We start from the raw sequence: 12002 nt of genomic DNA, 5'->3' as shown, positions 1-12002 counted from the left end.
TTTGCATATATATATATATGCAAAGAGTTCCTTGAGTCACTTCAATAGAAATCACTTCAATAAAAAAAACACATATGGCAAATAACCATATGAAAAGATGTTCAACATCAGATGTCATTAGGAAATTGCAAATTAAAACAATAAAATACCACCATACACCTATTAGAATGGTCAAAATAAAAAAAACTGACAATACCAAATGCAGGGAAGGATAAGGATAACAGGAATACTTTTTCATTGCTGGTGGTAATGCAAAATGGTAAGCCACTTTGGGAGACAGTATGGCAGTTTCTCATGAAACTACACAGTCACACTCCAGCAGTCACACTCTTAGGTTATCTACACAATTGGGTTGAAAACTTATGTTCATACAAAAACCTGCACACAGATGTTTATAGCGGCTTTATTCTTAATCACCAAAAACTGGAAGCAACCAAGATTTCCTTTAATGGGCAAATGGATAAACACACTGTGCTATATCCATACAATGAACATTATTCAGCAATAAAAAATGAGCTATCAAGTCACAAAAAGACATGGAGGAAGCTTAAATGCATATTGCTAAGTGAAAGAAGCCAGTCTAAAAAGTCTACATACTGTATAATTCCAATCAGCTACATGACATTTTGGAAAAAGCAAAACTGTAGAGACAGTAAAAAGATCAATGGTTACCAGGGCTCAGGGGAAGGGATAAATAAGTGAAGCAGAGAGGATTTTTAGGGTGGTGAAACTATTCTGTATGAAACTGCAATGGTGCACACATGCCATTATGAATTTGTCAAAACCCACATAAACTTACAACACAAAGAATGAACCTTAATGTGAATTATGGACTATAATTAATAATAAATTAATATTGGTTCATCATTCATAACAAATGTGCCACACTAATGCAAGATCTTAATAATAGGAGAAATTGTGTAAGGAGGAATGAGGGTATGGGGTACGGTGGGTGTATGGAACTCTATGTATTATCTGCTCTATTATTCTATAACCTAAACCTATACTTTAAAAAATATAGTATATTAATTTATCTTAAAAATAAAATCATAGGGACCAAAATAAATAACTTTTTTGGTTCTAATACAAAGATAATATACACGCCTTTATATCATACAAGAGCGATTCCAAACAAATAAATATATGGAGAGTATAAAATTTTATTTTATTATACTTTGATACCCTTCTTGACCTTACTATACTCCTAGGTACAAAGCAACATACTGTTTGTAAACAATAAAACATTTCATTAAAAATCATCCATTAATACTTCAAGTTTCCTTTGTACACTGGAGATATTGGATTAAATGCCTTCTTAGAAATGCCATGTTAACCATTTATTTTAAAGTTTCTCAAATGCATGTTTTCCGGTGGTTTGGTCTTAGCGATTTTACTTGATGGAATTATCTGTGATGCTCTGGGATGTGAAAATCATCTTGTGTCCCTCACTTCCACAAGTAAGTAACAATGCTTCCACCTCTAATCTTCATGTGGCTGATTTTTGTTTGAAGTTTATGGGCAAGATTTAGCTCCGTAGATAAGGACAGAAACGCAGGTCTGACAAGTTACATCAACATCAGGACTAAAAGTCGCAGGACTACAAACCACTGCAGAGGAAAACACAGGGAGTAATTATAATTTAGAGGTATTTTATGCCTCTACCACTTGGAGGTATTTTATGCCAACAATGTAAATCTGCCTTTAATATCACACCATTTCAGTGCCTATATTATACCAAGTAATGTTCAGCTCATTTAAGTTGTGGAAGATTATTTACGAGTTTCAAACTTTATAATTTGATGATCTTAATAGGAGAAAGGGAGAATCCTATTTTTTCTTTTACTATCAGCATTTTACAGTATCTTCTGCAGTGCCCCATTTATGAGTTCGTATTTCTAGTTTTCTAGTTCCTATTTCCTAGTTCTCTGCTTTCTAGGCAGGACAATTCTGTTTTCCTTCATTGTACAGTAGCTTAAGACAGAACATTATAGAAATGTTTATAATACAAGAGAGTACATCAGGAAGAATTAATATACATTAAAATAGCTATATTTAAGAAATTTGGGCTTTGGCTGGGCGCAGTGACTCATGCCTGTAATCCCAGCACTTTGGGAGGCCAAGGCGGGCAGATTGCTTGAGCTCAGGAATTCAAGACCAGTTGGGGCAACAGGGAGAAACTCTGTCTCTACTAAAAATACAAAAATGTTTATGCACACCTGTAATCCTGGCTACTCGGGAAGCTGAGGTTGAAGGATGGCTTGAGCCTGGGAGGCAGAGTTGCCGTAAGCTGAGACTGCGCCACACTGCACTGCAGCGTGGGTGACAGAGCCAGACTCCGTCTCAAAAAAAAAAAAAAAAAAAAAAAAGGGCCAAGCATGGTAGCCCACACCTGTAATCCCAGCACTTTGGGAAGCCAAGGCAGACGGATCATTTGAGGTCAGGAGTTCAATCGAGACCAGCCTGGTCAACATGGTGAAACTCTGTCCCTACTTTTTACAAAAATTAGCCAGCTGTGGTAGCTACTGGGGAGGCTGAGGCAGAAGAATAACTTGAACCCAGGAGACAGAGGTTGTGGTGAGCTGAGATCGCGCCACTGCACTCCAGCCTGGGTGACAGAGTGAGACTCTATCTCAAAAAAAATATATATGTATATATTGGGGCTCTGAATTTTTACTTCCCTTTAGCTAAATATATATATATACACACACATATATATATACACACATATATATATACACATATATATATATATTTTTGGTAAAAGAATCACTGTAAAGATTCTATTCAGTTATGCCAAGTGAATTACTTATATATTCTTCTGACTCTATAACCTAAATATTTAGATATTTATATTTTATAGTTACCACAACAGCTAGCGCAATTGCTGTGTAGACTTTCATCTTTTCCAAAGCCTGGTCGACAGCTATCCAGACGTACTACTTGCAAACTGTGGTCCACAAAATGCATTGCTGGTAGAGTTTTATTAAAGTTATGGTAGAAAATATATGCTTGGCTCCAAAAAAATTCTTCTATTCGATCTCTTGCCTAAGGTTGAAAAATACCAGAGAAAGGTACAATTACTAAACCATGAACCAAATTTATCCTCCAGTATCACAGGCAATAATGTACTGTAAGCATGCCATACTTTACATAGAGAAATTCCTGAAAAGGTGTGTGCTAACACCAAAATTAGTCTAGCCTTGACCTTATCAATTGTTGTTAATTAATATGTGCAATGGTTAAGAAAAATTGGCTGGGCGCGGTGTCTCATGCCTGTAAACCCAGCACTTTGGGAGACCAAGGCGGGCACATCAAGAGATCAAGAGATCGAGACCATCCTGGCCAACATGGTGAAACCCCGTCTCTATTAAAAATTCAAAAATTAGCTGGGCGTGGTGTTATGTGTCTGTAGTCCCAGGTACTCAGGAGGCTGAGGCAGGAGAATCCCTTGAACCCAGGAGGCAGAGGTTGCAGTGAGCCGAGATCATGCCACTGCACTCCAGCCTGGGTGACAATGCGAGACGCCATCTCAAAAAAAAAACACAAAATAAATAAAAATTAAAATTAAAATTAAGATTAGGCTGGGTGCGGTGGCTTATGCCTGTGATCTCAGCACTTTGGGAGGCAGAGGTGGGCGAATCACTTGAGGCCACGAGTTCGAGACCAGCCTGGCCAACATGGTGAAACCTCGTCTCTACTAAAAAATACAAAACTTAGCCAGGTGTAGTGGCAGGCACCTGTAATCCCAGCTACTCGGGAAGCTGAGGCACAAGAATCACTTGAATCCAGAGGCAGAGGCTGCAGTGAGCCGAGACTGTGCCACTGCACTGCAGCTTGGGTGACAGAATGAGACTCCATCTCAAAAACAAAACAAAACAAAATGAAAAGAAAAATTAAGACAAAAAACTTGTTTTGAATTATTTGCAATGTCTATCCCATATGTAGATAATTGGGTGTTCATTATATCTAATTTCCATGATCATCAAAGAAAAAGAGTCAAGCAAAACGGAAAGTAAGACTTTTCTTGGCCAGGTGCGGTGGCTCACACCTGTGATCCCAGCACTTTCGGAGGCTGAGGTGGGCAGATCTCTGGAGGTCAGGAGTGAGACCAGCCTAGCCAACATGGTGAAACCCCGTCTCTGATAAAAGTACAAAAAATTAGCTGGGTGTGGTGGTGCACACCTTTAGTCCCAGCTATTTGGGAGGCTGAGGCAGGAGAATTGCTTGAACCTGGGAGATGGAGGTTGCAGTGAGCTGAGATGGCCGCCACTGCACTCCAGCCTGGGCAACAGAGCAAGACTGTGTCTCAAAAAAAAAAAAAAAAAAAAAGAAAAGAAAAGAAAAAAAGACTTTTCTTTAATCAGCATTATAAACTGATGATGTAAATTTTGGGTTTTTGAGCACAGAATTTAATAATAACTAATTTTAACTAAGTACTTCTCATAAGCCATGCACAGTATCAATTAAGGGTATGAGCTCAGGAACTAGACCAGAGAGTGAAGGGATTTTTAAGACTATGTCCTTAGCCTCTGAGGATGGTAGAGGGGAGAGCAACTATTATGACCAATGTAGATATAATTTTGGAAGCACCATTGGCTTAACGTAGGGTGACATGTTTGTGAAATTGTTCTTTAAGTTACTATTTAATCATCACTTGGGGAACAAAGACCAGGGATCTATCCTTCTGTAATAGATAAAATACATAATACTAACCTTGGGAACTGATATTACAGATGTGCTACTCCAGAATAACACATCTTGATACTCCAGCTCTCTTTTGATAAAGAAAAAAAAATCGCATCTTGAAATAACTAAGAATCTCATAATCTCAGTTTAAAAAACTGAAACCAAAAATCGATACTTGAAAAATCAGTATTATTAATACTTTTTATATATATATATATATATATATATTTTTTTTTTTTTTTTTTGAGACGGAGTCTTGCTCTGTCGCCGAGACTGGAGTGCAGTGGCCGGATCTCGGCTCACTGCAAGCTCCGCCTCCCGGGTTTATGCCATTCTCCTGCCTCAGCCTCCCGAGTAGCTGGGACTACAGGCACCCGCCACCTCGCCCGGCTATTTTTTTGTATTTTTTTACTAGAGACGGGGTTTCACCAGGTTAGCCAGCATGGTCTTGATCTCCTGACCTCGTGATCCGCCCGTCTTGGCCTCCCAAAGTGCTGGGATTACAGGCTTGAGCCACCGCGCCCGGCCTATATTTGTTTTTTTTTTTTAAATAATTTATTTCCTCCTTTGAAATGTTTTTATTATTGATAAATATTCACAAGATGGAGAAATAGGTTTTTAAAGAAATGTTTCAATATAACAAAGTATTTACAAAAAATTTTAAAATAGCTTTATTGATTTTCAAATACTTCTTCCTTGGCTGAGGCAGGAAGATCACTTGAGCCCAGGAGTTTGAGTCTGCAGTGAGCTATGGTCGCACCACTACACTCCAGCCTGGGTGACACCCTGTCTCTAAAAGAAGAAAAAGACAAATACTTCTTCCTTACCATGAAATTCTCACCTGGAGGATATTACGATTAGTGATATCTTCACAGTCAACAGATCCATTGCAAGCACCTTTCCACCCTGGTGCAAAAGGATTAACTGAAGAGAAAAAAACCAATAGATTCACAAACGGATTCTGAAAAGTTCCGAACATTTCAATAAAGGTCCAAGTGCTGAATTCCTTGTGCATGCAGGCATGTGTTTAGTCCAGCTATCTAATCCTAGTAATAAAACAAGGTGTACAATTTGAATAATTTATACTTGATGGTTTCACTCCATCTGGGGGCTAATGTAAGTAACTACAAGGCTTTAAAATGAATAGAAATAAATGTGGTTTGGTTATTCACTTTTACTAAGTTTTCAAAAATGCAATTTAAAATTCTATAAGAAGTTATAAGTGAAATATTAGCTGCCTAAAGGCTGTATTAATAAAATATTGATTTTAAAGAAGCAACAATATGTCATTTGAAAGTAATTACTTGGTGTGTTAAGTTTTAAAACCATCAACAGGCTAAGGTCAACTACATACTTTAGTGCTTAACAAACATTTAAGACCTATTACTTTAAAAATATCTTATATTAATACGGTAATTAATTTTGCAATCTATTGTGGTTCAGGACTAAATTCAAAATTAAATAAATTTTTAAAATTTTACCTTGAAATGCTATAAATAGCTCATGTATGAGGCCATGTTCTGGAATTTCAACAGAATGGCATTTATATGATGGCTCTATGACATGGCATGACAAATCAGACATTAGATTATCCAAGATTTTCTTCAGCACTCTAAAGAACACATCATTGTATCTCCCTATGCAAGACTTTGTGGTAAAACGTACAGCCATCTGATATGAATAATCAGGTTCCCGATAGGCTTTAAAAACAGAAGGATGAGAGTAAAAGCAATGGTGCCTAGCATTAATTTCCTCTACCAAACAATTTTCAAACACTATGTAATACTCAATCCCACCAATCTTGCAATCAGCATAGAAACTTATCTAATAACATGTTTTATCAGTTAGTCCTCACAAAAATACACAAAACTGTTAACTTTAATGAGAAATGTTGTTTTCATCTGATATATTATCTACTTGGTACATCAAGAGAAATGGCTTCTGTGGGTTGGCTATATAGATAACAGTATCAAGAAAAAGAAAGACTTTTTGGGGAGGGCCTTAATTCACAGAAATTATTATTGCTGTCAGCACAGCCCAGTGAAAGGATCATTAACTTGCTTTTATAGAATTAAAGATCAGTTTTAAAATTACCTGCTAAATTGTGATAAAGTAGATGTGCTTGCATATCTAGACAGAGGCAAGTAGGGAGTTGAAAGAAGATTATTTAGGATAAACTATCTTGATGTCAACTTAAGAGTTTGCTTAGTCAAATACATCCCGAAATATTTTGTAAGTCGTAATTGGTGATAGTCACCTATTACAGACTCTTTTTCATTAAACGGAGAAACCATACACTTAATTATGATCTGAACTAAATGTACAAGTTAAAAGGTGCCTAAATTCTTACCAAAGACCATAAAGTCATATCTCTTTTTGACTGTCTTTTCTTCTTGGGTTTCTGCTTTAACAGTCTTATAAGAAAGAGTACATGTGTAAAGTCCAGACAAAGGCTCCAAAAAATCTTTCACCATCAGCTGTCCAGTTTTAGTTATATTTATTCTATTATTTCCTAAACAGAATAGTAAATTACTTATTTAACATATAACATATCAAGCATTATTTAGTACACTTGGAGTTACAAATAGATACAAAATTTTTAAAAATTAATGAACTATCTCAACTTTAAGAATCCCACAAAATCTTAATTCTGTCATATTACTCTATGGAAGACTACATAAGTACACTTTTGAAATATATTTTGGTTTTCTTTGTTTCTTGGCATCTAGTTTCGATTGGCTCATACCAGTAATTCAGAAAAAGAGATTACATTGCTCTGTAGTACTATACAATTTCTTCAGACAAGTTGGAAACTAATTAATAATATTTATGTTCCAAGGCACTCTTAACATCATGAAAAATTATATATTAGATATTTCATCTCCTATTACTGGTGCTACAATGATAAATTTTAGGTTTTATAAAGATCTTTGAATTAATACAGCTCTGAGAAGTAGGGCACAAAAATTACCGCTTCAGTTTTTGCATAAGGAGAAAATAAGGAAGTGGCCAAAATATAACATGATTTTTCTAAGTAGGGAGCAAGAGAAACTGCCATTAAAATTAAATTTCAATTTGTTCTTTCCAATAAGCAATAGTGATTTTCTAAAAATATGTTCACATCATTAAAAAAGTACATATTAAAATCAAATTTACCTGTTAACGTCTTTTCATTAGGCCCAATCCATAAGTAGGTGGGGTCCACTATTTCTTTTTTAGAAAGCTTAAAATCCATACAGATAAGGACTGGGCTATTTTGATGTAACTTTACATATATTTTGCCTGTGATGAAATAAAATAATGTATAACTACATTATATAGCAAAATTAAATTAAGAAATATACTCCTACCATTTTGTCCTGAAGACATGAATTAGTTCTTGCTGGATTTCACTATTTTAAAAATCAATATATAACATTTAGAACACTAGTCTGAAGTCCTTTTTGCTTCTCATAGTAAGCTTTTTAAAACTCTACACTATTAGTCATGAGTCATGACATTTTTCCATATTACAGTTTTGTTTATAAAAATATGCATTATACATTTAAAGTTCATTTTAATGTACAGATTTAGAACTCACTCAAATCATAATTTTTTGGAGGGTTGGTGGAAGCAATTCAAAGTTCAGAAAAGGCCTGGGCACGGTGGCTCATGGCTGTAATCCCAGCATTTTGGAAGGCCAAGGCAGCGGATTGCTTGAGTCCAGGAGTTTGAGACCAGCCTGAGGAAAATGGCAAAACCCCGTATCTACTAAAAATACAAAATTTAGCTTGGTGTGCTGATGCAGGCCTATAATCCCAGCTACCCGGGAGGCTGATGGAGGACACTCGCTTGAACCCGGGAGGCAGAGGCTGCAGTGAGCCGAGACTGCACCACTGCACTCCCGCCTGGGCAACAGAGCGAGACTCCCTCTCAAAAAAAGTTCAGAAAAACACTTCAGCAACACTATTTTAAAGATGATTAGCCGGGAGTGGTGGCTCACGCCTGTAATCCCAGCACTTTGGGAAGATCACCTAGGTCAGGAGTTCAAGACCAGCTTGGCCAACATGGTGAAACCCCGTCTCTACTAAAAATACACAAAAATTTGCTGGGCATGGTGGTGGGCGCCTGTAATCCCAGCTACTTGGGAGGCTGAGGCAGAAGAATTGCTTGAATCCAGGAGGCGGAGGTTGCAGTGAGCCGAGATCACACCACTGCACTCCAGCCTGGGTGATGGAGAGAGACCCTGTCTTAAAAAAAAAAAAAAAAAAAAAAAAAAAAAAAATATATATATATATATATATATATATATATGTACACACATACACACATATACACACATATATATATGCTGGGTGCTGTGGCTCATGCCTGTAATCCCAGCATTTTGGGAGGCTGAGGCGTGCGGATCACCTGAGGTCAGAAGTTCAATACCAGCCTGACCAACATGGTGAAACCCCATCTCTAACTGCAGATTTTCTCCATTAGGAACAATAATTAAGCCTATCTGGGGCATATAGGAAGATGTGCGATTACTCCTTGTTTCTGGTTGGGTGGACAGAACGATGGTATGCTTGGAATCACTGCAACCCGGAAAGATATTAATTTTAAAGCCTACTGAATGCCAGCCAGGCTCTGAGCACATAAAGACAAAGTCCTACAATTTGGTTGGGGGTCAGGGAGAGAACCCAAACATACAAGGAGTCTAAACATGACACGTGCTATCAACTGGCTCAATTTATCTAAAATTAGCTATGTAACTAATTTTCCTTGGGAAAGTTTCACTGCAGAGATAAAGGACATTTGAGCTGAGCCCTGAAGGATGCGTGTGAGTTTTCCAGTTAATAAGGAGAGGATTAAAGATATTCCAAACAGAAGGCCTTGGAAATCACTCCTCTGCGTGGCTTTCCCGCGTTGCAAAGCAGCAGAGACACCTGGAAGTGAGATGGCATCAGAGAAAGAGCTCTGGAATAAATCCCAGCCCCTTGTGAGCTGCAAGGCTTTAGAGCAAGGCGACACAATAGGGGTCGCTGTAAGGATGAAAAGATGCGACCGTCGTGAACTGCCAAGCAGATGCTTGGTATAATAGATGCTCAATAAAGGCTGGCTCGTTCCCCTTCCCTCCAGGTAAGGAAAGCTCTTCCGGGAAGAGCTTCGCAGTTCCGGCCCCTCCAATGGGCCCGCGTGTGTAGAGGTCCTTATTACCTGGCTGTCCTGTCTTGCCATAAATGAAGCCCTTCGTATTGAATAACGTAGAACGCGGGCATCGGACTGCGGAGGAAAGAAACCACTGACTTTTACTTAGAAGAGGAGCGGGGTTCAGAGTCGGGCAGGGCAGGGCAGGGCAGGGCAGGGCGAAGGAGGCAGGACCGGGAAGCTCGGGCAGAGGGAGAGGACTGGGCACCGGGCAGAGGGAGCCCCACCTCCTGTGAGGCACCAGAGCACCGCGGAGAGTAGGACCCACGTTCGCATCACAGTTCAGGGGCTGGCCTTGCAGGAGGCGTCGAGGGACAGACCCCTTCCTACCTCAGCCCCGGCCCAACACCTCCGCACCGCCCCACCTCCTACACAGTGCGGAGCAGAACGCCGGGGTCGCCTCCCCTACCCGTCCGTCGCCACCGCGGGAGCGGACGCGCAGGAGAGCGCGTGCGTGCTTCGATTCTCGCGCGCTGGGGCTGGGCGACGGCGAGGGAGGCGAGGCGAACGCTAGTTCCCCTCGCGCCCACAGGGCAGCAGGCCTGCGAATCTTCGCGCCTCGCTTCCGGCGCCATTTTCTCGCGCTCCTGGCCCCTTGTTCTCTGAGTGGAGCGGAAGGGAGGAAGAGAGTAAAGGAAAAGAAGCCACAGCGTCGCGTTCCGGGGATTCCCCAGACTAGGGGCTGAAGGGATCAAGGAGAGAACACCGCGAGTCACAAGGACCGTGGTGGGGTTGGGCGGCTAGGGGATGCGATGAGGAATCCCCTAGGAAGGGGACCTGAGGAAGGCAGAGACTTGTGACAATTTCCCCCTCACGTGAAGCAGAGAGGCCCGTGTGGGGATTTCCTGCGCCTGTCTTCTCATGAACACTGAAACTGTGTGTCCAATCTCTTTCAAACTGACACGCGATTTTTACCTAATTGCATTCTTTACCCGCAAGACCAAGACCCAGAAGAGCCACTACTGAGCCAAGAAGGCGCCTCTGGGCCTTCCCACTCGAGAGGAACGTTGAATCTTCATTTTCACTTCAAGTATGAGGCGATGTGAGAGACCTCCCCCAGTGCAAAGGTATCTAGGTTGATGAAGTGACCTTGCTTTAAAAATGGGCCCAGTTGTAAGGCAAGAGCCAGATTGGCTTTTTCTGTAGGGATGAATGATTAGTCAAGATCAGGGAGCTCCAAAGGGGATCATGCCCTCGTCTTTGATGGTTCCTTCTTGGCTACTAGTTTGGTGACCCGAAAGGCCCTGTGCGTTGTCTGTTTCTTAGCAGCGGGACACCACCCTCAGTAGTGGTTTTGAGTAGGCTGGTTAGTAGAGAGAGCCCAAGGTTCAGACAGGGTGCAGAATGGTTATTTTGGGTGAGATCAAGAGTTTTCGGTTTTATTTCCTTTGAGCCGAGTCAGTACTTGGACTATCTCATATGGTCCAGGAGCAACCTTTGTCAGTAATTTCATTTTTAGTCACTGTTAATTTTACCTATATAGCATAAGCCATGAAATGTGACTCAGTGAGTCAGATCCACCCATTGTCAGTTACCATGTCTGGATTCATGGTCTGGTCTCAACTGCTCTCTTCTTAAGGTAATGATAATGAAGACAGATTTAGGCATTATCTTGATTCCCTACAAGTTCGTCATTCCAGTTTTTGTCAAAGTACATTATAAATCCACAGTGTGTTTTATTGGCTTCTCGGTTTTTGGTAAGTAATTGATCCTTGTAAATCCTATGTGATAAACTAAATCCTATGAGAGGAGACTTAACCAAATGAGTAATAGTTGTCTGTCAGAAGTACCCATCCACTCTTTTTATATAAACTTTTTATTTTAGAAGAGTTTTATATTTACAGAAAAATTGCAAAAACAGTACAGGGAGTTTTTACATACTCCCTCCCGATTTTCCCTATTACTGACATCTTACATTGGTATGGTACATTTCTTACAATTAATGAACCAATATTGATACATTACTATTAACTGAAGTCCAAACTTTATTCAGATTTCCTTACTTTTTTATTCAATGACCTCTCCACCTCGTTTCTTTTTGTTTGTTTGTTTGTTTGTTTTTGCTCCAGGATCTCATGCGGGATCCCACATTACCTATAGTCATTGTATCTCCTTAGATTCCCCTTGGCTGGGTCAGACTT

The 12002-nt window shown here is 39.7% G+C and overlaps 1 protein-coding gene across 1 annotated transcript; it reads right to left on the bottom strand.

Annotated features, from left to right (window-relative positions):
• Positions 1–1146: 1146 nt before the first annotated feature.
• ZPBP2 (zona pellucida binding protein 2) lies at positions 1147–10465 on the bottom strand. The gene is made up of 8 exons (XM_045374871.2): positions 10089–10465; positions 9871–9936; positions 7843–7968; positions 7037–7198; positions 6168–6386; positions 5528–5610; positions 2865–3045; positions 1147–1607 (listed from the first exon to the last, which is right to left on the bottom strand). Exons 1-8 carry the CDS (start codon positions 10135–10137, stop codon positions 1513–1515), a joined length of 981 nt encoding a protein of 326 aa, XP_045230806.2. The 5' UTR covers positions 10138–10465; the 3' UTR covers positions 1147–1512.
• Between the last annotated feature and the right edge of the window lie 1537 nt (positions 10466–12002).

Source organism: Macaca fascicularis, chromosome 16 (assembly GCF_037993035.2).
Source record: "Macaca fascicularis isolate 582-1 chromosome 16, T2T-MFA8v1.1".
NCBI classification, from domain to species: Eukaryota; Metazoa; Chordata; class Mammalia; order Primates; family Cercopithecidae; genus Macaca; species Macaca fascicularis.
This window is presented reverse-complemented; position numbering and strand designations above follow the sequence as displayed.